The sequence below is a fragment of the Microcaecilia unicolor genome, chromosome 6 (assembly GCF_901765095.1).
Source record: "Microcaecilia unicolor chromosome 6, aMicUni1.1, whole genome shotgun sequence".
Lineage (NCBI taxonomy): Eukaryota > Metazoa > Chordata > Amphibia > Gymnophiona > Siphonopidae > Microcaecilia > Microcaecilia unicolor.
In genome coordinates this window covers 72,241,476-72,268,827 of record NC_044036.1, presented here as the reverse complement: position 1 = coordinate 72,268,827, position 27,352 = coordinate 72,241,476, and the positions used below count along the sequence as shown (strand labels likewise).

The window sequence follows — 27,352 nt, the reverse complement described above, 5'->3', positions numbered from 1 at the left end:
CTAGTGCCGATTCCCCTCTAAAGTGTTTGGTGTATACTGTTATTTGAACATTTTTTTTATTGTTTTTATCGCGTATTACCTATGTCCGGGTTATTCATGTTGCACACTGCCTTGGGTGAATTTCTTCAAAAAGGGAGTAAATACAGCCCAATAAATAAATTAAATAATGTTGTCTGAGATAAATCAATTCTTTTGCAGAGAGCTAAAACGTTGGATGTTTGCTCTTGCTGTGTTTATCCAAAAGTGCCATCTAGTGGTTAGGTCACACAAAACAACATCTATAAACATAATTAGAAGTGCTGGCAATTTGTTTCATGGCCCATGACATTTGCACTGCTTGCAAAGATTATATTGGCTAATGTTAAACTGAAATTGTATTTGCAGATACACCTTTCTATTTATAATTTACATTACGTGAATATGGTAGAAATGCTGAATATAACACACACAGCGAAGGCAACAAACCCACACAAGACAGCCCTCTGTGTGTTAAAAGTACTTTTATTCTCAATATCCACAACTACACACAGGCCGTGTTTCGGCCACTAGACCTGCATCAGGGGTCTGGATTGGATGTATATGGAAAAAGGATTGCACCAAGAAAAAGACTGATTATAACAACTGAGACTCAAATGGTAGTCTGAGATTAAAACGCAAATCCAGCAATGTTAAACTTTCATCCAAATAAGCTCTTCGCTTGCAGAAAATGGCACAGCCACTTGCCAAATCATGAATCAGTGACCTCCCATCTAGCCAAATATCCTACTTTCATCAGTGGCCAATCCAGGTTACAAGTACCTGGCAGAAACCCAATTAGCAGCAACATTGCATACTACCAGTCCTGGGGCAAGCAGTGGTTTCCCCCATGTCCATCTCAATAACAGACTGACTTTTCCTCCAAGAAGTTGTCCAAATCTTTTTTAAACCCAGATACGCTAACCTCAGTTATCACATTCTCCAGCAACGAGTTCAAGAGCTTAACTATTCTTTCTTACTATTTGTTTTAAAAGTATTTTTATGTAACTTCATTGAATGTCCCCTGTTCTTTGTACCTTTTGAAAGAGTGAAAAATTGATTCACTTTTACCCAAGCTGAAGAGTTTGTCACCTTTGCTGTGTGTGTTGTGTTCCTTTGGATCCTGTGAAGGCTTGTTCTGTGTTTTCATCTGACAAATGCTGAATATGAAATTTATGTGAAGTCAAAAACTGAAAGTAATAAACTGTCAAAAAATGCACTTTTGTGTGTCGGTTTCTGCCTATTCATGCTGCATACCACCCAGATCGGAAATGATGTCCAATATGTAAAGGAGATTACAGCCATTCATCAACACATTAATGAAGACAATGAGAGTCCAGGTAGGATGAAGTGCACGCAGGGATTTGTTTGACTTCATCAAGTTCAAATATAGGAGAAGCCATGCAGGAAAACATACAGATCAAAACCTGCCACAGAGGGATAAACACTGAGCAAATCTACATAGCGTTTTGCGCTGGCTTTTAGGAAATCCAAATGTACAAGTATTTTCATGGCCGATTTCTGTTTACATTCAGGAAAATAGCTTTACAGCTTTTAAGAGAATCACGGATTCGTACCTTTGTCCTGGCTTCAGAAGTTTGAAATCAGGAGGTCTACAAAACAAAAAAACATATAAACTTTTAATGTTTCTAAAGTCTTCATTTAACTTTTATTTATTTATTAATTATTAATATTTAAACCATTCTTTACAAGTCAAACACTTGAACATGAAAAACGGAAAAGTAAAAAAATGTAAGTCAACATAGATCACAAAATATTATTCCTCTTTAGACCACTATTAGAGAACGTGTCAAAGAAACGCTCAGGAGGTAAGCTTAAAGAAAAAAAGGAAAATAAAGAAGAAAGTAGAAATGCTTAACACAAATAACCCCGTCTAGTACCATATCATAATCTCAGCTTATTGGATAATACCTGTGGTCACTCTTTTGAAGTCTATAAAGGCACGCAATTGCTCTGGAAGAAAAAAATACATAATTTTAACCCTGTATATTTAACTACACATTTACATGGATAGTTAAGATAAAAAGATGCGCCCATTGCCAAAGTTTCCATTCTCAAGGCCAAAAAAGCCTTCCTCCTTTCTTGAGTTTGTTTTGTTACATCGGGGAATATCCAAATTTTCTTGCCATAAAACAAAGTTTGTTGTTTTCGAAAGGATAAGTGCTTCACCGCCTCTAGATCTTGCTCGAATACAAATGAAACCAATAAAGTCACTCTTTCAGAGTCTTCAGATAAAGATACTTCTAGTAAATCAGATATATTCAATAAATCTTTCTTATTTTCTTGAGGGTTCATTTCCAAAGACTGCTCCAGAACCTTTTTATTTGGTATATAGTATATCCGATTTATCGGGGGAATAGTTTCCAGGGTATAGTTCAATATTTCAAACAAATATTTCGTAAAAGCTTCCAAAGGGGTAACACCCGGAGATTTTGGAAAGTTCAAGAAAAGATGATTTAGTCTACGATTATAATTCTCAATCTGCTCAATTTTTCAATGTAGGCATAACACTATACCATGGTTGAACGATGAACTGAAAACATTAAAAACACAATCCAGAAAATTTGAACGAGCATGGAACAAGATAAAAGACGAACACACATTCAATGCATGGAAACAGATACAATGAACATACAAATATGCAATAAGACAAACCAAAAGGTCATACTATAAACTTAAAATAGGGCCTGATCACAAAGACACGAAGAAACTATACCAACTCGTGAATAAACTACTAGACACTACGGCGGTCACCACAACCAATACAGACATTTCATCTGCAGACAAACTTGCTAAATATTTCAATTAAAAAATTACAAACCTACGCAACACGCTACCTCAGGACAATACCGATATCAAAAACTTCATCAACAGTCTGGATCCAACCCCTGGAGAATACCCAGCTGCCCGAACTTTGTCAAACTTCACTTCCTTTACCGCCGAAACAGTCACCCAGGCGATCAAAAGGTTCTCTAACACCCACTGTAAATTGGATACCTGCCCTAGCTACCTAATAAAATCCGCCCCTAACCGCTTCATAACTGACCTCACATCCCACCTAAACTACATGCTTCAACAAGGTCTCTTCCCTAAGGAAAACGGCAACATCCTACTCACCCCAATACCAAAAGACACCAAGAAAAAAACATGAATCACAATCAGGATTTCGCCCCCTCCATAGCACTGAAACAGTACTAATTACTCTCTTAGTGAAAAGTGCCAGAGCCCACCAACAGAGGCTGCAAACTCAGCACTCCAGACCACAAAAAAAAAAAAAAATCTCCAGGAGTCAGATTATTTTTTTTTAATAAATGAAGCAGTCTGTGAAGAAGGAGAAGGTGGGAGGCCAAAAGAGAGGGATATGGGGTGGGGTAGGGACCTGGGATGACCAGGTGTACCCCCCAAAGCTGGTGCCGCACAGCCAGTCACCCCCAGCTCCACTGAACCAGCAAAGTCAGAACAGGAGCCTGAGGACACGTCCGTCCGCCTGTTGGAGACAGGGAATACTGACTAGCCAGGAAGCGGGACATCCTACTTCACATGCACCAGTTTTTACTCTATATCTCCACCTGCTGGCAGATGAATACAACCCACAGGTTTCTGGATTCATCTGCTGCTGACGCTAAGGAACTGAAAATTACTCCTAGAAGGAAAATGCTGTGGTATTCTTGCACAGTATGTTTTGTTGAATGCTTTTTTTAAATCATTTTTATTAATTATAACTTATGGGTACAATTCCAAAATATCAAATATTTCCAACTCTTCAAATACAATCATGAAACAGTATCCCCAGATCCAAAACTGTAGATTATTTCAACAGTTTCTGAATACAGTACTACACTTTGAAAAAAAATGACATTTCTTTTACTGTTTTCCAAGGAGAAAAGAGTTCCTTCCATCAAAATTATTTAAGAATCACTGTTGAAAAAACCCAAAACAAAAACTAAAAACAGTTTCTGAATACAGTACTACACTTGGAAAATAAAATGATATTTCTTTCATGGTTTTCCAGGGAAAAAAACATTCCTTCTATCAAAATTACTGTTAAAAAACAAAACAAAACAAAAATAAAAACACATGACTCCTTTTCACCTACCAAAGGGCATATCTAGCCATTCTCTATGTATGCTCCATCAGCGGAGATACTAATCACCAGTCAAAACCCTGCTGGCATGCTAGGCAGGCTCCTCAAGCTCTTCAGAGCAGCTTTACACAGGGTACACAGCAGGCCACTGGGATGAAGATAATAATCTGGCTGCTTTTGGCCTTTCAAAATAGAAGAAATGTGCCAGAGTTTGCAATGCAGAACTTCACTTAAGATACAATGGGTGCAAGGCAGGCCTTAGCAATTGCAGGGCTCTGTGCGGACCAGTTTGATGCCTCCCCCGCTCAGATTTCAAATAAGATATAATGGCTGGCCTTTGGAGTGGTAGGAGGAATACAGAGGGTCAGTGCTGAGGAGCACAATTTTATAAAAGGGGGAGGGGGAGAGAGAGGGAGATGGAAAGGGAAAATAAGCTTTCATTTTTGGTCAGCTGCCAGTTGCAAAGCTGACTCAGTTAAGCACAGGGCCCCTAGGAACGTCAGGGCTCTGTACATACGCCCCCGTCGCCCTTGCTTAAGGTGGCCCTAAACGGGTCTTACAGTCTTGGATGAGTGGCCCACATAAAGCGACAGGAATCAAGCATTCTTCTGTTTTAGAAATCGAGCGCTACCTTTTACATCAAGTCAAAACAAAGAGAGAATGCACCATTACCTTTCTTCTTCTCGCATCCAAAGCAGACTCGGGGGAATCTGGGCTTCAAAATATTTGGAGGCTCTGTAGCAAAAATTACTGCAGAAACACTGTGGAGAATATGGGAGCATTAAATATTTAAAAAGAAGTATATATATTTTCAATTATCACTTTTTAAAATGGGTAAAAAGAATACTGCAGAATTCATTGCTTCCACTACCCAAATAAATTCTATTTTCACTCATGACTTTCTTACTGAAATTGTTTTTACCATAGAAACACACAATTTTCCTGTTAGGAGCAAAGAGCAAAAATATCAATGGTTTTATTATTGGTGCTACTGGTTTGGTGCTTTCTTTTTTTTTTTTTTTAATCCTTGACAGATGAGGGCCCTGGAAAATCTGTGTCTACAAATCTCCAGTCCAGGCTCCTATCACATTTACCCAAATTAACCCTGATCCAGACATTGTGGTTGGGTGACAACAGTACAGCTAGGAACTGCTTTGCTATCTGCAGCGTGCTTTGTGCAGTGCTACACCAGTATAACAGATAATACTGAATAAAAAGCACAATAGTGCCCAGTGGAAAACTGTGTATCAATTAACAATCTAAATCAATAATACAATAAATTCAAACATCTGGAAGTCACAATCTGATACATAAATTTAAAATATTTTTCTCTCATCTTTGTTTTTTTCAGTCTTCCTTCTCCTGATAACTTTTCATTCTTTGACTATCCCCTGTATTCCTTTCTGCCCTCCACCTGTGTCTCTGACACTGATCTCTCCTTTTATGCCTCATTTCTGCCTCTTATTTATATCTTTATCTCTACAGGATTCTACAATAAATTACATACAGGTATGTCATTGCGCCCAAAAGATTTTTTTATATGACTTCAGAGTGCATTGAAGTAGGCACTCATACAATTGCCAAGGGATATATATGCAAAAAAAGTAGGTGCTCAAAAAACAGAGCACCCGCTTTTATGCAATATTTACATAGGCATCCCTGAAGGGGGAAATCGGCATCTTTCATATAGTACTGGCATATGCATATACAAAAGGTACTCCTGTCTCAGATCAGATACAAATTTGCATGAAAGCTCTGGGGGAGGCAATTTTACAGAAGCACACTTGTGCATATGTTTTTATAAACTAGGTGCAATATATATGCACATATGTGCCTTTCCTGCATAGGTGGCCAGATATGAAATGATATCTTCAAACATACAAGGCATGTCAGTAACAAAAAAAACAAGCTCTGAATGCTGCTATCCTAACCGCTAGATCAGTGGTCCGCTAATTTTTAAGTAGGGGCCACTTTGGGTCCTAAAGGACTGAAGGAGAGTCGACATATCTTCCTATGTGGAGCCATGACGCTGATCAATGAGTGCTGACATCCATCTCCATCAGAACACTACTGGCCTCGGTCACATATGCACAACACAGATACAGTATATTTGAAAAAGGGCCAAGTGACCACAAACTAAGAGAGGCATAATCGAACGAAAACGTCTATCTCCATGGGCGTTTATCTCCGAGAACGGGTCCGTGAAGGGGCGGACTGAACCGTATTTTCGAAAAAAATAGACGTCCATGTTTTATTTGACAATTTGTGAGCTGGGCGTTTTTGTTTTTCAGCGATAATGGAAAATGAAAGCGCCCAGCTCAAAAACAAATAAATCCAAGGCATTTGTTCGTGGGAGGGGCCAGGATTCGTAGTGCACTGGTCCCCCTCACATGTCAGGACACAAACCGGGCACCCTAGGGGGCACTTTTACAAAAACAAAAAAAAAAAAAGGTAAAAGAGCTCCCAGGTGCATAGCACCCTTCCCTTGTGTGTTTAGCCCCCCAAATCCCCCTCAAAACCCACTGCCCACAAGTCTACACCATTACTATAGCCCTAAGGGGTGAAGGGGGGACCTACATGTGGGTACAGTGGGTTTGGGGGGGTTGGACGACTAAGCATTAAGCAGCACAATTGTAACAGGTAGTGGGGGGATGGGCCTGGGTCCACCTGCCTGAAGTCCACTGCACCCCCTAACAACTGCTCCAGGGACCTGCATACTGCTGCCAGGGAGGTGGGTATGACATTTGAGGGTGAAAATAAAAAGTTGTGAAACATCATTTTTGTGGTGGGAGGGGGTTAGTGACCACTGGGGGAGTCAGGGGAGGTCATCCCCGGTTCCCTCTGGTGGTAATCTGGTCATTTAGGGCACTTTTTGGGGCCTTATTCGTGAAAAACAGGGTCCAGGAAAAGTGCCCTAAATTCTAGCTACAAACGCATACTTCTTTTCCATTATCGGCGAAAGGCGCCCATCTCTGTTCAGGTGCTAACCATGCCCCAGTCCCGCCTTCACCATTGTCTCACAGGACTTGCACTGAAGAACACAACTAGACTCTTTCCTCTCCAACACTTCATCTCTCATCCTTCTATTTCTAAATTCATCAAACTCTTATTCCTCCATCTCTTCATTCTCCACCCCCATGAATCCATCCTAGTCTTAGGTGTGCCCCTCTCAATATCCTTTACACCACTCCCAATCATCCAACTTGCTCGATGTCTAATCTTTTCTAGGGCTTCAAATCACTCCATTCCTCCATCTCCTATCCTGCTCTAGTTTTCCATTTCTCATCTCATCCAGTGAGCTTTTTCTTGTATTCTCCCACTTAGTCATCTAACCTCACCTTGCCCATTTACTCTTCTTCCAGGCGGCAGCAACTTCTCTGCCAATCAGCAGCCACGACAGACCAGCACAGACTACACTGGCTCTTCACCCTAACAGGCCACAGTGGCTCCACTGCCTGCTGCTGTCTCTGTGATTCTGCAGCAACTCCATCAACTGGCTGCCACAATGCTCTTTTCTTCTGATGGCCTGGGAAAACAAGTCCTGCCAGGTGTCATCATCCTCTTTCTTTCAGCAGCCAGAATCAGGTAGGGAAGATGAAGAGTACTACTACTTATCATTTCTATAGCACTACTAGACGTACCCAGCGTTGTACACTGAACATGTACGAGACAGTCCCTGATCGACAGGGCTTACAATCTAATCAGGATAAATAGGACAAATAAGGGACAAGGGAATTACTAGGTGAGAATGATAAAACAGACATGGGTACTGAACAAGTGGAGCTAGGAGTTAAAAGCAGCCTCAAAAAAGTGGGCCAGAGCTAGAGCTTGACGTACCGATTCAGGAAGTCTATTTCAGGCATACAGTGCAGCAAGATAAAAGGAACAGAGTCTGGAGTTGGAAGAGGAGGAGAAGGGTACAAATAAGAGAGATTTACCCAATGAACGGAGTTTGAGAGTAAGGAGAGATAAGAGTGGAGAGGTACTGAGGAGCTGCAGAGTGAATGCACTTGTAAGTCAATAACAGTAGTTTGAATTGCATGCAGAAATGGAGAGAGTACACAGTTAGACCCAAGCACGAAAAAAAAAAAAAACTTTCTAAAAGAGCTTTATGTAGCTACAGATCACATATTTTCTTTAACTAAGAAAGACACTCACACTTACCTTCCTTTCTGTTATATCATAAACTTTGTTCGTTTTGGTTGAAATTTTATATTTTTGCTTTGGCACCTAAGGAATAAAAACAGCCAGTTATCAAATAGATACTGTCATAACTGTTTTCCTTTCTAAATGATTTTTTTTCCTTACTACAGCCTTGAAATGTATGAAGACTTTTGTGATCTACAAACGTCAGGTTTCCAAGTGTTTCTGACAACTGAATCAAAGTGCTCCTTTTCTGCTGCACTTAGTGTTAACTTCCTTCATGGTACCTGTAAGGTCTATGGGCTTGATGAAACCTTGAGAGCAGTAAGGCTGGCTCCAGTGATATGTGCTAGCAAGAGAGGATTTTCAAGTCTTTTTGCTTATAATTTGCAGACTTGGTATGAGCACTCCAGAGCCACCCTCCTCCTAGGACTACTCAGGGAGCAGGATGCTTCCAGGAAGGGATGACAGGATGCTCAATTTTAATTTACATACTTATACATCAAACTCTTCATTCTCTGAAACATACAATACAGAGTACAAAATTTAATAAAATACCATCTCATAAAACAAAAACAAACATAAAACAAAGCCAAAATAATTAAAATAAATATTCCTGTTGAGAAGTGTGAGATCCCAATCAGGAAGAAAGTTTCAAAAGCAGCAGGGGTGCTTGATAGGAAAGAAAAGGAGATAGGTGGGATCTATTGGGGGAATCTAATGGGGAACAGCGTTGAGGTGTTTTATAGAGAAAAGGGAGATTGATGGGGAGTGTTACATGATTAAGGACTGATGGCAAGATTGAAGACATTTGATAGGGACGGGATGAAAGGACAGAAGGCCAGGATCTAATTTCAGTTTCCCCTAACAGAGAAAGAAAGCACCTGATGGGGGAGAAGATGGGTACCTTATGGAAGATTGGAGGGGGGCAGTAGAGTTTGATGGGAAAAGTGTGTTAAAGTAGAGAAACTTGATGAGGAAGGAAAGAGAGGATAGGGCTCCTTGTTGGGAAAGGGAGCACTTGATGAGTGAAGAAGAAGGCTGCCTGATGTTGGGAGGTGGAGGTGGCTTTGAGGGTAGCAAGAGATCAAGATCTCATGGTAGTGGGTGTATCCTAAGGTAACAGAAGCAGGGAAGGAGCCATACAATTGGGGAGGGGATGGGGCAGTGTAGTATAGAGAGTTGCATGGGGACAGAAATGTAACCCGTCCCCGTCGCAAGTAATCTCCATCCCAGCCCCCAGCCTACCCAGTCCCTGCCGCACCACACTGAAGTCAACTTGCACCCCCCCCCCCACAAAGAAAGAGATCTGCATTAAATATTTATTTTTATTATTTTGACTTTTGAAAAACACTTGTCCCTGAAACATGCTTAAATCAGAATAATCCATTTGTACAAAAGAGATGAAGTGAAGATGTGATTTCATGTGCCCAATGAAAGGAGAGTTTAATTGTACTTCCAATCTTTATAACACCAGGCTTCTCAAGGTAGGTTACAACAGTTAAGATGAACCCATCAGTAAACAGGATATCTTCACTGAAATTTGAGAAATGTTGGATTTGGGTGGGCAGGGAAGCAGAGAGAGAGCGAGCAATGGAGCAGGGAAGGAGAGATATTGGACCCTGGGTTGGGCGGTGGGTTCAGAGAGGAGGGAGGGAGACATGTCAGATGGGGGGGACAGAAAGACATGTTGGACTGTTTATCTCTGCTTGTTTCTGATATGTCTAATTGCGATTAAAAATTTTAATCAAAATGCAGCCCTATTTTGGACACATCCTTCCAGAAAGCATACATCTCTTCCACTTCTTCAGTTTTAAGAAGCATCAAATCACTGTATATAAGTACACACACCACATTCTTAGTATGCACCGATTTATCAATCAAGTCCAAAATATGTCCTTTTATACGAGTTGCAGATTGAGATAGCAAAACCAAAAGTAGTGATTGAATAATAAAATAAAACCTTTTAGCCAATGGACAAGTATGATCGTTTACATGAACATTCAAGTCACCCAATATAATCATTTCAGGAATTTTTATATGTAATTTCATAAGCAAATCAGTTAGTGATCCAAGCCTAGTAAATGAATTTCCCAGAAGAATATAGATCAGGAAGAATAAAACGAAACCAGCCAAGTGCAGATTTCTAAATCTGTATATTAACAATTTGTCTATTCCCATTGCCAATAATTTTCATAATCTAGAAGTTATATTTGATGTTGCAAGCTCAGGGGTCCTTTTACCAAGCTGCGGTAAAAAAGGCCCTGTGGTAGGGGAGGCAGATGTTTTTGCAGCGCACCAGGGTCCTTTTTACGGCATTGAGTAAAAAGCCCAAAAAAACCACATAGCTACGTGGTAAGCTGGCACCTACCGTGTGGCCTTGCGGGGGGTGGGGGGGGAAGCACTTACGTCACCCAGTGTTTTGTTTTCTTTTTAAATCCAGCAACATGGAAATGGCGCTTGCTGGAGGCGGAACTACTGCTGGCGGCTACGTTGGACCACAGTTAGTTCCAGATTGCCGCTCGGCAACCCTTTAGTAAAAGGGCCCCTCAATAAAATCCCAGGTTTTGAAAATAATCAGACAGGTGTTTTCCAAACTGAAATTAATTAGGAGATTGTGTGCCCTCCTTAATTTCTCCAATTTTAGATGACTGTGATTATACCATGCTTTGATTATTGCAATGGTTTGTTAATAGACTGCGCACAGGATCTCTGAGTTCTGCAGGTTGCGCAGAATGCTACCATTCGGGTTCTTTCTGGGTTTTCCTGTCATTATCATATTACCTGTTTTGAAGAAACACTGGCTTCCTATTAAATAAAGAATTACTTTTAAAACTCTAATTTTGGTATTCAAAGGTTTTGAATATCAATCAATCATTGCATCAACTTTGCATATTTAAAACCTGCAAGAGCTTAGAGATCCTCGGACGCATGTTTGTCATAGATTCCTTCTTTCAAAGTAATTAGATTGGAGAAACATCACTCTACGATTTTCAAAGTGATTGGACCTAAATTGTGGAATGGTTTATTACTGAGCCTGTGAATAATAAAGAATCTGGAGCTATTTAAAAGGGAATTGAAAACAGTATTATTTCAATAAGCTTTCAGTGACTAGAATTCTCCGACTCTTTTTCTAAGAAGCACTGTAGCTTTTTCGAACAATCAATTTGAGGGACAAAAATAAGTCATTAATTTTATGCAGAGCACTACTTGTAAATATTTTGTGTTATGTTTGTTTTTATGTTCAACATTTTTATTTATGACCTTGTGCAAAACAAGTGCCACTTTATCTTAATCAACAAAATCCAAACTACCCAATCTTTTACAGGAAAGTCACGTCATCAAGTTGATTTACAATTTTCCCCCTTTCCCCGCCCCCTATATTATAATTCTTTTTTATTTATTGCAACAAATTATGAACACAGTCAACACAAACCTTATCCAAAAAAAAAAATTACCTTATGCCAACAACTCCATATCCCATCCCCGCCACCCTCTATACCCAACCCGTCTCAGAATCGAGCATAGTATCAAGACCCTTATTTCACCCCCACAAATCACACCCTCCCGCCTATCCCTAATGACAGGATCAAATCTCCCCTTCCGGTCCTCTTGTTATGTCCATTTTAAATTCCGTATTTTGATTATGAACGTTTATCTGTAAACCGCCAAGTACATTAGGATCATGCAGGATATAAATATTTTAAATAAATAAATATTACTTAATAACATTCTTTTCAGACCCGTTATTGCAGTCATTACACAATCCAAAACTGATTTTAAAATTACTGCTATCCCCTTTTCCTGGCTTCCCTGTTCAGGATTAAGTGCCATTATTATAGCTCAAGGGGTACAACTTTGATAAAATCTGACCCTCCTTTTTAGCGAGCCAAGTTTCTGTAATAAAATTAGATCCAAATTGTATTCCAATATTTGGTCCTTAATAGGAATAGTCATATTCATGGCTAAATCCATATTAACACAAGTACATTTCACTGTACTTTTTGATTTTAACATTAGAAACCTTTGGTACAGGTAAGACCCAGAATCTACCAGTTCACAATATCTGAATTTTACCATATTCATTAAACCGGAGCAAACAATACCACAACTATCCTGTTCTACACTCACATCTTTCCTCCCAATAATCAGAGATCTCTATTTCCACCTGCATACTTCTGAACCTGGGTAACAGTGCTCAATCTAAGCTATATGAGAGTGCGGCTGTATACTGCAGTTCTTAAGTGCTGTGCAAGCTCGGCTTCATCAGAACTGACCCAATGGCAATCTAGGTTTTGTTACAAGACTCTCACTCTGACAAGACAGGACAGCACAGGGAGAAGATTGCTAGGTGAGTGTGCAGCAGGAAATGCTGTGAATCACAGATGTTTTTTCACATTGCACAGTCAAGAAGGAAAGACCGTGGGAACTGCACATGCAAAGCATGTTGTCACTCAGTAAGAGACAGAGTGTAGATGAATGGAAGCAGGGGAGCCTTCGCCACTAATAGGAAAGCTGTATGCGAGCATGGCTGTCTTAGTTCATGCATTTTATTTGCTTACCCAACAGACTGATTGTTTTTAATATGGTTTGCTTTGTCTTTTCCATACGCAAATAAAGCAAAGATAAATCTGCAGCAGGTATTCTCCGAGGACAGCAGGCTATACATTCTCACAATTGGGTAACAACACCATGCTGCCTGGTCCGGAGCTTGTATCAAGCTTTTCACAGAGCTTTTTTGGAGTGCGAGACATACTTCAGTGCATATGCGCTAGTGTCTTCCCACCCGTCACGCGAATGCTGGACCGTGAGTGGAGGAGTGGCCTAGTGGTTAAGGTGGTGGACTTTGGTCCTGGGGAACTGAGGAACTGAGTTCGATTCCCAGCACAGGCAGCTCGTTGTGACTCTGGGCAAGTCACTTAACCCTCCATTGCCTGCCGCATTGAGCCTGCCATGAATGGGAAAGCGCGGGGTACAAATGTAACAAAAAAACCCCCAAAAAACAGTACAATACTATAGCATAGAAGATGACTCCAAGAGGGAGGTGGGAGGGTATATGAGAATATGTAGTCTACGGTCCTCGCAGAATACTTGCTACAGGTTAAGTATCTTCACTTTCCCCGAGGACAAGAAGGCTAATATTCTCACAACTGGGAAATCCCTAGCTACTAGGCTCACTAGGAACAACAACCAATGACAACATGCACCTTTGTAACAGTGAGGTCAGAACATAAAGAAACCGGTAAGCACATCATCGGACGTGAAGCCTGGGAAAGAATAAAAAGGGTCTAGTCGGAAGGAATTGACTTCTAGAATCCAAAGTAAAAGTACATTACTATTCCATCAAATCCATGATGGGAATGCTGCAGCAAGTAAGCTACCCAGAGCAAGAACGAGACATACAGTGGTAGAAATAAGTATTTGATCCCTTGCTGATTTTGTAAGTTTGCCCACTGACAAAGACATGAGCAGCCCATAATTGAAGGGTAGGTTATTGGTAACAGTGAGAGATAGCACATCACAAATTAAATCCGGAAAATCACATTGTGGAAAGTATATGAATTTATTTGCATTCTGCAGAGGGAAATAAGTATTTAATCCCTCTGGCAAACAAGACCTAATACTTGGTGGCAAAACCCTTGTTGGCAAGCACAGCGGTCAGACGTCTTCTGTAGTTGATGATGAGGTTTGCACACATGTCAGGAGGAATTTTGGTCCACTCCTCTTTGCAGATCATCTCTAAATCATTAAGAGTTCTGGGCTGTCGCTTGGCAACTCGCAGCTTCAGCTCCCTCCATAAGTTTTCAATGGGATTAAGGTCTGGTGACTGGCTAGGCCACTCCATGACCCTAATGTGCTTCTTCCTGAGCCACTCCTTTGTTGCCTTGGCTGTATGTTTTGGGTCATTGTCGTGCTGGAAGACCCAGCCACGACCCATTTTTAAGGCCCTGGCGGAGGGAAGGAGGTTGTCACTCAGAATTGTACGGTACATGGCCCCATCCATTCTCCCATTGATGCGGTGAAGTAGTCCTGTGCCCTTAGCAGAGAAACACCCCCAAAACATAACATTTCCACCTCCATGCTTGACAGTGGGGACGGTGTTCTTTGGGTCATAGGCAGCATTTCTCTTCCTCCAAACACGGCGAGTTGAGTTCATGCCAAAGAGCTCAATTTTTGTCTCATCTGACCACAGCACCTTCTCCCAATCACTCTCGGCATCATCCAGGTGTTCACTGGCAAACTTCACACGGGCCGTCACATGTGCCTTCCGGAGCAGGGGGACCTTGCGGGCACTGCAGGATTGCAATCCGTTATGTCGTAATGTGTTACCAATGGTTTTCGTGGTGACAGTGGTCCCAGCTGCCTTGAGATCATTGACAAGTTCCCCCCTTGTAGTTGTAGGCTGATTGCTAACCTTCCTCATGATCAAGGATACCCCACGAGGTGAGATTTTGCGTGGAGCCCCAGATCTTTGTCGATTGACAGTCATTTTGTACTTCTTCCATTTTCTTACTATGGCACCAACAGTTGTCTCCTTCTCGCCCAGCGTCTTACTGATGGTTTTGTAGCCCATTCCAGCCTTGTGCAGGTGTATGATCTTGTCCCTGACATCCTTAGACAGCTCCTTGCTCTTGGCCATTTTGTAGAGGTTAGAGTCTGACTGATTCACTGAGTCTGTGGACAGGTGTCTTTCATACAGGTGACCATTGCCGACAGCTGTCTGTCATGCAGGTAACGAGTTGATTTGGAGCATCTACCTGGTCTGTAGGGGCCAGATCTCTTACTGGTTGGTGGGGGATCAAATACTTATTTCCCTCTGCAGAATGCAAATAAATTCATATACTTTCCACAATGTGATTTTCCGGATTTAATTTGTGATGTGCTATCTCTCACTGTTACCAATAACCTACCCTTCAATTATGGGCTGCTCATGTCTTTGTCAGTGGGCAAACTTACAAAATCAGCAAGGGATCAAATACTTATTTCCACCACTGTAAATGTATGGAATGAAGAGAACACAACAGCCCAACCAAGCTTCCTAAGAGAAGTGAATAATATAGCCATGGCATTGACACAGCAAGTCTGAAGAGGATTATCCTGGGTAGCCCGACCTGGGCGGAAGGAAAAGGAAAAATAAGGAGGTAGCTAAACAGGCATTTAGCAATCCCTGATGGTGAGCCACCTCCTGTAGGAAGGAAGGTAACTAAAGGCTAAGGAGAAAACCTGTGGGGCTGAGACCGCATCAAGGATAGGCTAGTGTCCGCTTGAAGTCCAATGAGTGGAATACGTGCTTGCGTGAAGGAAGGAGGCAAGAGAAGCAACTGTCGATTGAACTCCGATACAACCTGAGGTAGGAACCTAGGGTACATGCAGAGAACTATTCCATTGCGATGAAACTGCTGACAGGGCCAAAGGTTAGAGTCCCGCCGAGCCTATGTAACAGCCATGAGAAACAAACAGGTTGAGGTTCAGAATTCTCTTTGACAGGAAAACAAGCAGCTTAAGGAAGCGCTTAAGAAACGGGGATACTGATGCTGAAGTCTCAGAAGCCTTTATACGAAGATGAGAGCACTGAGGAAATTGAGGGAAATCTCCACCGAGTCGAAGTAGACTAAACTCAGAAAGATGTACAAGGCATGTCTACTAGACGGCAAACCTATCCCAGAAAGTTCTTGCTTAAGGAAAGCTATAGTAGATTTGAGATCCATCATCTAGTCGGTCAAGTCTTTTCTGTTAATCACATCTTACCCAGGCAGGCTCAGACCGAGATCCGCCTCCTCTTCCACCAAGGCACCATGTGGCAGTGAGGCAGGTGCCGTAGACACAGCCCCCATCTTGGTTGAACAAAGTTCTGAGGATACTGTTGCCCAATAAGCATATGATTTAAGATAAGTTTTCAGTTTTGTACTGCTCTTCGCGTTCCCAATGAACCCGAACCACACTGGAAAATGAACTGAGCCAAAAAAAGGAACCTCCCTACGGCTAATGGTAGCTAAAGTTGCAGAACTTGGAGGAGCTCGTTGGCTAGGCTACCATTAGCAGGATGACATCACTTCCTCCTAAAATTGTGTCTTCATTTAAGATGTGATTACTTTTAGCAGCTCTATAGCTGGTGTAAATGACTGTGCCTACATTTTGCATGAATGTGCATAAATTATAGTATTCTATAATCCATGTGCATACTTGCTCACCCCCCCCCCCCCGCTCTGCCTAAACACCACCCATGTGCGTGCCCATGGTGAAAGTGCACACCATGCAAATGACGCACATACATTTATGCTGGTATGCTGTCACTTAATTGACTAAAATACCAACATTTACACATGTTGATCACATCTAAATCTAGATGTCACATTATAAAATATAAAATCGCCCCCTTTGTGTCTAAGTGATATATACTTAGGACATCTAGCTCCCAGACTTTATTTTCTACTCATATCTAAGAAACGCCTAAATTTTTAATGCTGTGTTTCAAAAGCTGTCTGTACTCCTTGGGTACTAATGTGATATTATTATTTCTGTTATAGCTGTCATTTATTTTCCTCTTTACTAGGACATAATGCTGTGATTATTTATGAAAAAAAGACCCTCACTTCCAAAGATTACTTAGAAGATACTCCTTCCACCTCAGACAATACAGAATGCCACAGCATCTACTCCTGATTCACTATCAGAACTGAAGTTGATCCTAGCACAGCCACACCAGTGTAACCGTGACCTATATATGTTCCCTACTAGAGACATTCTAGTCCTTTCAGACTCTGTTACCTTGATACAATTATGATTTTTTAAAGGAATGGCTTCTGATTAACACAGATTTGGTGAGTGGGAATTTTTCCTATAGAATTAAAAACTTGCACAACTGTATATATTTTTTTCTACCAAAAAGGGTACCAGTACTCAAATATCAGGCCATCCTTCATGGGTGGGATGATTACAAGGGATCCAACCCACAATAGCAGCAGGCTCCCTGCAACCAATCACAGAATCTATGAAAAAGCAGCATTGGTGAGCACAGTGGTGGAGTAACTTAATGGATACTGCAGTGGCCCGAGAACCAGGGGAACCGGGTTCAATTCCTACTGCAGCTCCCTGTAACTCTGGGCATGTCACTTAACCCTACATTGCCCCAGGTACAAGTACCTGTATATAATATGTAAATTGCTTTGACTGTAAGCACAGAAAGGCGGTATATCAAATCCCATCTCCTTTAAAGGTGTGTGTGTGTGTGCGCAAACGCGCGCCCCTTGTGGGCTGAGAATAGCTGAACTAGAAAATGTCAAACTGGATACACAAATTGAATACTGTTTCATAAAAACAGAACACCTAATACAGAGGCTAGGTCTAAACACGGAACACAGCAGTTGTACCCCAACACATGGAACAGAGAATTACTTCTGTCTTCCTAATTCCTAGGACTGTATGGAAAAACATACCTTTTCTAGCTTATTTTGACACAAGGGATAGCCACAAAGTTTGATGATAAATCGTTCATCTACTGTGTCCTTGTAGTGTGCAGGTGTAATAAACCTCCCCTGGAAAGAACAGACAAGAAGCCTTAGAAAAGTTAATTTTAAAAAGATTTCTAAATAAATCCCTCTCTATACTTCACAATTACAAAGAAGTACAATATTATGAAAAAAATGTGCAAAAGAGAACACAATACATATAAATCGTCAAATAACACTTCTGTTCTTGAACCCATAATTATATCAAAACTTATAATAATAAAATAGAGAGTTGTATGAACCCAAAAAATAGTGATTCTCAAATGGGGTCACACCATCAGTGGCTGGTGAGTCACAGGACGGCTGCTCCCTCTTCTTCTGGAACCTCCACTGTGACCTATACCCAGTACGGACACTCAACACAAGGCTTGTGAGCCCTACACCCTCCCCGTGTGGCTTCCTGTTAGACTGGAAATCTGTACAGAGAACTAGGGTATGTTGAACCATAGGATCCTGTGCTGACTGCTACTGCTTTCGTGCTCTGGATAAACGGGGGAAGGAGGAAGTGGATAAGGGAGGGGAGGAGAGGGGACTGGAGGTCTACTATTTTGTTTCTATCATCATCTGCAGCGTTGTCAATTTCCAAGTATTAAAATGGGGGGGGGGGGGGGGGGGGGGGACATGAACAAAAGTTTGGGAAGCAAAATCTAATCCCCCCTTTTATTAATCATCAATAACAAAAGGTATACTAATCATATCCACACCAATCTAAAATGACAATGATCACACACCTCAAAGCTTTTCCATTTAGAAGGAGAAACTTGGGGAGGAAGTGATGTCAGCGATAGGAATGGCAGGACAGGGCTGAAGCTCCGTGAGGGCTGCCATTAAAATAAGCTATTTCTCCTCTCTAACCTGCCTAGTAATCGCTATAAAGCTTCCCAGAGGCTGATCTTACCAATGGCAGCCAGAAAAAAGTCAGATTCAGCAAAAATAGTGCTACCACAGCATGAGAAACAAACTAGGAGCTTGAGAACTAGAATGTGAGGGGCCCAAGATGGCGCCGATCGAATCGAAGATGGAGGAAGACTCGGCCTCAGAATCACGGTAGGAGGCTAGGGACTACAAAAGTGGATGAAAGATCTAAGAGAGGATATCCAGCTGGTGTGGCAGGATTTGAAGGAAGCCCTCACTAGTATTAAAAAAGAAGTCAGAGCGCTAACCACTAAGCAAGCAGAATTCAAAGAAAGAGTAGTCTAATGTGAAGAGCAAGTGAAGGATTTGCAAGTATTTCAAGATACTCAAAGTACGGACACGAAAGCGCTGTGAGAATGGATTGAGGACCTTGAGAATAGGTCCCGCAAGTGCAACCTTTGTTTTTGTTTTTTTTTTTTTTTTGGGGGGGGGGGGGGGGGGGGGTCCTGGAGGAAATGGCCTTTACTGATTGCAAAACAGTAATTCAGGAGATTGTGCGACATCTGATGCACCTAGCAGCACCTGAGGATTCTGGAGGGTGGGAGATCAGGATCGACCGAGCCCATAGAGCGCTGGGCCCTAGAAGAGACAATGCACTGTGGGATATAGTGGTATGTTTTGTGGACCACTCCCTTAAAGAACAGATAATGCGCCTAAGCAGATTACAGCAACCTCTACAGTGGAAAGCTCTCAAAGCAGAAATCTTTCAGGACATTTCCGCCATGACACTCCGGAAGTGGAGAGAATTTGCGGGGGTTACAAAGTTTTTGATAGACTCCAACATGAGGTACAAATGGGGTTTCCTACTTAATTTGATTTGTACAGCTAATGGAATTACCAAAAGAGCGCAGACTCCCGAGTATGCAGATTCTGCGTCAGTTACAAGTAAATAACTTGCCTGCTGAAGCTCAGACTCTGCCACCTGGAGCAGAGAAGCTGAGGGGGGGATCTGTCTAAACTACTACTACTACTACTTAGCACTCCGACCTGACGCAAAGAGCAAGATCACTGCTCGCAACAACAGCAGAAGTGACCTGAGAACATCTGGGTATAGCTCAAGAAAGAAAGAAGACATTTCTTTAGTAACTTTATAGCTGTGTGAAGTTGGAAAGCTGATGAGATGGGGGGAGGGGGGAATTATAATAGGGACACCAACAGGTGTATTGAGTAAGATCATGGAACCAGGTGGTTGTATTGGGGCATCCTGAAGATGTCGGGCACCATCTCCACATTCACCTTCTCTCCATGCCGGATGGCAATGGAGGCTCAGGGTCTGAGGAAGAGGAGGGAGGAGGAGGGGACAGGAAGGAAGGGTACATGCAAACAGAGGGGAGGGGTATGTGGCTATACTGGGGGATGTATAATGCAGAGGAGGTTTGTTTGGGAAAGTCTGATTCATGTTCTGCTGTTTAAATATTATACACGTCTAAAGATACAGTAACGATAGGAACCTTCAATTTTAAAGGCCTCAACATCCCAAGAAAACATAGTAACATAGTAGATGACGGTAGAAAAAGACCTGCGCGGTCCATCCAGTCTGCCCAACAAGATAAACTCACATGTGCTACTTTTTGTGTATACCTTACCTTGATTTGTACCTGTCCTTTTCCGGGCACAGACCATATAAGTCTGCCCAGCACTATCCCCGCCTCCCAACACCGGTTCTGGCACAGACCGTATAAGTCTGCCCAGCACTATCCCCGCCTCCAAACCACCAGTCCCGCCTCCCACCATCGGCTCTGGCACAGACCGTATAAGTCTGCCCAGCACCATCTCCGTCTCCCGCCACCGGCTTTGCCACCCAATCTCGTCTAAGCTCCTTAGGATCCATTCCTTCTGAGCAGAATTCCTTTATGTTTATCCCACGCACGTTTGAATTCCGTTACCGTTTTCGTTTCCACCACCTCCCGCGGGAGGGCATTCCAAGCATCCACTACATAGTTTGTTACTTAAGGAATGCAAGCATTTAGACTTAGGGGTGGTACTTCTTCAAGAAACATATTTTACACAAAGAGGGGAACACATATTGAAACACAGAGGATTACCCGCAGGTTTTCTGCAGCTCTACTAAAGGAGGGGTGAAAAAGAGAGGGCACCATTGCATAGTTTTTCAGCTAGATAATATCTACCTAGATGATGAGGACAGATTCTTACTCGTTAATGGATCATTAATGTGGGATGCAGTGACATTAATAAATATTTATGGGCCTAGTGATTCACCTGGAAAATTTTGGAAGATCATAGGGACATTATCCGTTCAGAAGCAACTGGCCACAGCCTTATGGGAGGGGACTGCCACCCCGCTACTCAAACCTTTCATGCATGCCCCACTAGAGCTTTCTCTAAGTTAATTAAAAAAACCTGCAGCTGACTGATTTGTGGAAAGCCTGCAACCTTAACATTAGGGAATACACTTTTTATTCTGCAGTTCACGATAGCTATTCAATTGATTTGCTCTGGGGGGATGGGTTTTGGCAGACTAAAGAAGGTGGGTATTGAGAACATCACTTGGTCACATCATGCCCCCTGTTGGCGTGCCTTTCTCTCTGACTCTGATAATAGAGGACTCTCCTTCTGGAGACTGAATGAATCCCTGTTAGCAGATCCCAGTCAGAGAAGGTATCATCAAGGAAATGCAGCAATTTCTGCAATTCAATGATACAGGGGAGGTACAGGAAGTTACACTATGGGAAAGCCTGGAGGCAGTTCTCAGAGGCTTGATCATTAAATGGGGGTGCCAGGAAGAAGAGAGAGAGGCAGGCTCAGGAACAAAGTTTACACACTAGGTTAACAACACTGGAGGCTAGTTATATATGTAGACCATCAAAAATACTTAGGAGAGAGATTACTCATGTTCGGGATCAATTAAATCACCGTCCTACAGCTTGATCAGATAGACTTCCAACTTAAACGGTTGCAGCAAACCTATTATGAGCATGGAAATAAGGCAGGGAAAATACTAGCGCCTAGGATCAGGAAAAGACAGACTGACTCAAATATTCTGAAAATTAGGAGGGATGGAGGGGAACTGCTTACCAGGGGGAAAGACATTCAGACCCGATTTGAGGAATTCTACGCACAGCTGTATGCTAATGATTCCTCCATCACACCCCACAGTATAGAGGAATATCTCAGGAATATTTGAATGCCTAGCCTAATAGAGGACATTCAGGCACACTTGGATGTACCAATTATGGGGCAGGAGATAATAACAGTCATTAAGGAACTACCACAGGGGAAGTCTCCAGGTCTCAATGGTTTTACCAATGCCTTCTATAAGACCTTTAGGTATCAATTAGTGACTCTCATGACTAGGGCATTTAATTCATTAACTTAAACTGCCCAGCTATCCCCTACAATGAACACGACAGGCATCATTATTCTCTGGAAATCAGGGAGAGATCCCACATGTTGCGGATCTTATTGTGCCATTTTGTTAATAAATGTATATCTAAAAAATAATAGACAAGCTGCTAGCCAATCGACCAGCTCCTCAGTTGCCTAATCTAATCCATCCTGACCAAGCTGGCTTTATCCCGGGCTGGCAGACTGTAGATAATCCAACTCATATGTGTGGCAAAGAGGAAGCACATCTCTACGATATTAATCGCAGTGGATGCGTAAAAGGCTTTTGACCGAGGCCATTGGGGGTTCATGTTTGCAGTCCTTCAAAAAACTGGAATAGGCGCAGTGTTTCTGACATAACATAGTAACATAGTAAATGACGGCAGATAAAGACCTTACAGTCCATCCAGTCTGCCAAACAAGATAAACTTATTATACATAGTATGTGATACTTTATACCGGAGTTTGATTTTTATATTTCTTTTTTTTTTTTTTAAAGCATTTTATTTTGAATGTTTTAATGGAATACATTAGCTTTGAGAAATGTGCATAGCAAGTGTCTTTGCATTATGTTCAGTAGAAAAGGAAATACATTTCTGTTTTTTTTTTTTTTTACTGGTGTACAAAGTACCACTTTATTCACAGACTCGACACAGTACCGTGTTTCGGCCACAGGCCTGCTTCAGGAGTCTTTTTTTTTTTTAATTTGAAAATTTTTATTAGACACAACTTAAGGAACACAATGTAAGGCTATGCTGCCTTCAAAATTCTGAAATACATCAAACAATTGAGTTACATCTCGGTTTATCATCAGTTTTAATATTTTTCTCCCCCCCCCCTCCCCCTCCCACCCTCCCCTATTCATTACTGTCCACTTCTTGGTTGTATCCCCTGTTTTTTTTACAATGTATTAGTCCATAATTTCTCCAAATGAATCCACTCTTTAGCATCAGGTTTGTATTTACCCATTCTCTTATCAGTCAACTGTTCCAAGCCTACAATATTCTTGACTCTCATCTTCCATGATGCAATAGTGGGGCCAAGTCTCTGTTTCCAGTGGGCCGCAACTTCCAACTTTGCGGCTGCCAACCCTAATCTTTTAAGCCTCCTTTGCCATTTCTGACCCCTTTTATTTCCCCACCCTAGTAAACACCATTTTGGCTCTGTTGGAAATTGTGTGTCCAGAATGTGTGTCAAATGTGTGGTAACATCCACCCAAAATGATTGTATATACAGACATTCCCACCATACATGTATAAAGCTACCTACCCCGTCCTTACATCGCCAACATTGATCAGATACATTGGGATATATTCGTTTTAACCTGTCCGGCGTGTAATACCATCTACTTAGAACTTTGTACGCATTTTCTTTTATTAATACACAGATAGATGCTTTTTTCACCTCCATACACACCCTTTCCCATTCCTTCACACTCATTTCAATATTTAGATCTCGCTCCCACACTGTCATATAGGGTAATTTCTTCATTTTGTCTCCCCTTATATATCTATATAATCTGGATATACCCTTCTTTCCTCCCTCCAAGGTTTCCCATATGTTTTCCAATATCTCTCGTTCACGTGGATCAGACTGCAACCACCCTTGTCCCTTCATAAAATGCCTAACTTGTAAATAAGCATAATGATCGGAATCTGGCAGTACGAATTTCCTTTGAAGGGTTACAAACTCTCTTAACACCCCTTCAGACATAAGGTCCCTAAATCTTTTCAGTCCCTTTCGATTCCACTCCCGAAATACCCCTCCCTCTCGCCCTGCGGGAAACTCAGCTTCTTGCCTAATATATGCTAAGGTAGAGGTTTTTACCCCCTTCTTAAATTTGTACTTTAGTACATCCCAGATATGTTGCAAGTGAGATATGAATGGATTATGATTTCCCTGGTGAGAGTTAGACATCTTTATAGATCCCCACACTCCTCTTTCCAGATTACTCCCAGGTATTAAATCTTGTTCCAGAGTCGCCACAGGTGATCTATGCCCTTTGCTCCATTCTGCCACCTGTTTCAACTGCGCTGCTTGATAGTACCACAAAACATTGGGTAGCCCCCGTCCTCCCTCCTCCACCTTCCCCCACATAATTCTTTTGGATATTCTAGCCCGCTTGCCCCCCCACGCAAACCGAGACAAATCAGCTTGTAATTTATTTAGAGCTGCTGTGGGAACCTCCAGCGGCAATGTTTGGAATAGAAACAACATCCGGGGAACCAAGTTCATCTTTATCACCGCTATCCTGCCCCACCATGATAACAGTCCGTTTTTCCACCTGCTCATATCTGTACGCAGTTCCCGGAATAGCGGAGCGTAATTCAATCCGTATAGCTTTGTGATATCCCTTGATATCCAAATTCCTAAATATTTAAAATTATCTCGTGCATGCCTGAAGGGAAGTTTTTGCAACAGAGCTTCCAACACAATTTGGGATGTATTGATACTCAAAATTTCCGATTTATCATAGTTTACTTTAAATCCAGACAACTCTCCGAAATTTCGAATCTCATTACAAATGCGAGTTAAAGACTCTTCCGGATGACTTACATAAAAGAGAATATCATCAGCAAACAAAGCTATCTTATGTTCCCCTGCTCCCGCTTGAAATCCTCTTATCTGTGTTGTCTCCCTAATCTTCTGTGCAAACGGCTCAATTGCTATAGCAAAAAGCAAAGGTGAAAGTGGGCACCCTTGTCTAGTTCCTCTCTGTATCTGTACCGGATCTGAATATCCCCCATTGACTTTTATCCTTGCCATTGGTGCTGTATATAGTCCCTGGAGCCAAGTTACAATCCCCTTACCAAATCCCATGACCTTTAATACCTCCCAAAGATAGTTCCACTCCACACGGTCAAAGGCCTTTTCTGCATCAGTTGTTAACAACACCATATCCTCCTCCCTTTGTTGTGCCTCCCATATTATATTTAATGTTCTCCGGATATTGTCAGCTACTTGCCTTTTGGGGATAAAGCCAGATTGATCCGGATGAATTAACTGAGGCAGAAATGTATTAATTCTTTCGGCCATAACCTTAGCCAATATCTTGATATCAATATTTATTAAAGAAATCGGTCTATACGAGCCACATTGTGTTGGATCTCGACCTGGCTTAGGGAGGACCGTAATCCCCGCTTCATACATACTTTTCGGTAACTTCCCTGTTTTGAAACATGCATTTCCCACCCTCACTAACAATGGACCTATTTCCTTACCCAACAACTTATAAAATTTGGCCGTGTATCCATCTAAACCCGGTGCTTTCCCCCCCCTTCAAGCCCTTAATTACTCCTTCTATCTCCTCCACCGTAATAGGTTTATCTAAATATTCTCTCTGATTTTCCGTTAGCCTTTGTAGACCTAACCCCTCCAGATATTGTTGAATTCCTACCGTGCTGGCTCTCGTTTCTTTGGCATACAGGGCTGAATAATACTGAGCAAATCTTTCCCGAATCTCCTTATCCTGGTGAGCTAACTGGTCTCCTACCCCCTTTATCTTGGTGATTGTGTGACATATCTGCTGTTGTCTTAAACTTCGTGCCAGCATTTTACCCGCCTTATTGCTATACTCAAAATACTTCTGTTTTGTAAGTTTGCGATGATATTCCATTTGGCGTAATTGAATCCGTTGTAACTCTGCCCTGCATTCTTGCAGTTCCCCCCAAATTCCCTGATTTCGTCCCCCTTGATGCTGAGCTTCTAGAGTGACTAGCCTTTGTCGCACCCTCAACTCTTGTTGCTGTCTCTCTCTCTTACGCTGACTCCCTTTCCTAATCAAATGCCCTCTTACTACCACCTTTAGAGCATCCCAAAGGATCCCATCAGAGATTTCCCCATTATCATTATGTTTTAAATATTCTTGTATCACTATTCTAATTTCTTCACAAGCATCTACAGTGTCTAGCAAGGATTCATTTAATCTCCAAAAAGTATGACCCCGTTCTCTCCCTAATCCCTTCCAAGAGATCCAAATAGGTGCATGGTCTGATGCATGGATGGTTCCTATACCCGAATCCCTCACCTTACCCCATAAATTACGGGAACTCCAAAGGGTATCTAACCTATTATAAGTACGCTGTGCATGGGAATAGAACGAATAAGTCCGTTGCCCCGGATGTTGCATCCTCCAAACATCAATCAGGTCCAGATCCTTGACCATTCTCAGAAGCTTGGTCGTATTTGCCTGACCCCTTCCTCTCGCACCTTTAGAGCGGTCCAAGTCTGACAAGGCCCAGTTGAAATCACCCCCTAGTATTATATCCCCTGATACAAATTGGAGCAGTTCCTGCCTTAAAGCCTCAAAAAATGCACCTTGCCCCTCATTAGGAGCATAAACATTAATTAATGTAATTGGTTGGTTATTTACTTTACCTTTAATCGCTATACATCTACCCTGGCTTTCCACATATGTTTGTTCATGAACAAAGGAGACTGTATCTTTTATATAAATTGCCAGCCCTCCTTTTTTCCCCCCTCTGGGATCAGCCTGGAAAAATCCAGTGCCCATATTTTTATATTGTAGTAGTCTTTCATCTTTCTTTTGAATATGAGTTTCTTGCAACATTACAATGTCCCAATGCATTTTATAAATTTCCCTATATATAATACTTCTTTTCTCAGGGGTATTCAAGCCATTCACATTCCATGATCCCACTGTTATCCCACCCCCCTCCCTACCCCCCCCCTGCCCCTCCCCTCCCCCATTAAGTCCCCTCAACTGGCCTCCAAGCTTAGATGCCAGTTAGATCCCTAAGGAAGTGTCGTTCCGATGGGTTTTCCATCCTCAGTTTATCTTTCATGTCCCCCCTTACCCACCCTCATCCATCTCGTGTAATCCCCTTTTTAATCATAGCCAACAGAAATAGAAAAACATTCAATGTTTCTTAACATAACTTCTCATATAATACAGTGTACATAATACCAGATTTAGATCCGGGCTATTGCCCTGGAACCAGTAGCTTTTTCAAGTCTCTGCGTCTCTCTCATGCCCTTGATCCTCATATGTTGGGCTCCTTCTAGTGTTGCCTCTGCTTTGCTGGTTCCATCCCCCCGCTCCCTTGGCGGATTTGCCTTTTTGGGAGCTTTGAGGTGTCGCTGTTACTTCTGGCAAGTCCTTACATCCTAGTGTTGTCAATATTTTCCATGCTTCCTCTGTTTGCATTATTCTCTTTGTTTGACCACCCACTGATACCAATATGCCGCTGGGATACAGCCATCTATATCGCAGGCCAGCCTTTTGCAGATATTTAGTTATATCTTTAAAGTCCCGCCTTTTTTGTAGAGTTGCTTTCGCCAGATCTTGAAAAATCTGTAC

The 27,352-nt window shown here is 41.9% G+C and overlaps 1 protein-coding gene across 1 annotated transcript in view; it reads right to left on the bottom strand.

Annotated features, from left to right (window-relative positions):
- The window catches only part of RPAP2 (RNA polymerase II associated protein 2), a 121,715-nt gene that overhangs the window by 82,828 nt on the left and 11,535 nt on the right, over positions 1 to 27,352 (bottom strand). Inside the window, exons 4-7 of the mRNA XM_030205378.1 lie at positions 17,701 to 17,799; positions 8,285 to 8,350; positions 4,793 to 4,881; positions 1,593 to 1,628 (exon numbers count right to left, since the gene is read on the bottom strand). Coding sequence (XP_030061238.1) covers positions 1,593 to 1,628; positions 4,793 to 4,881; positions 8,285 to 8,350; positions 17,701 to 17,799 — 290 coding nt within the window. The remainder of the gene's footprint in view (positions 1 to 1,592; positions 1,629 to 4,792; positions 4,882 to 8,284; positions 8,351 to 17,700; positions 17,800 to 27,352) is intronic.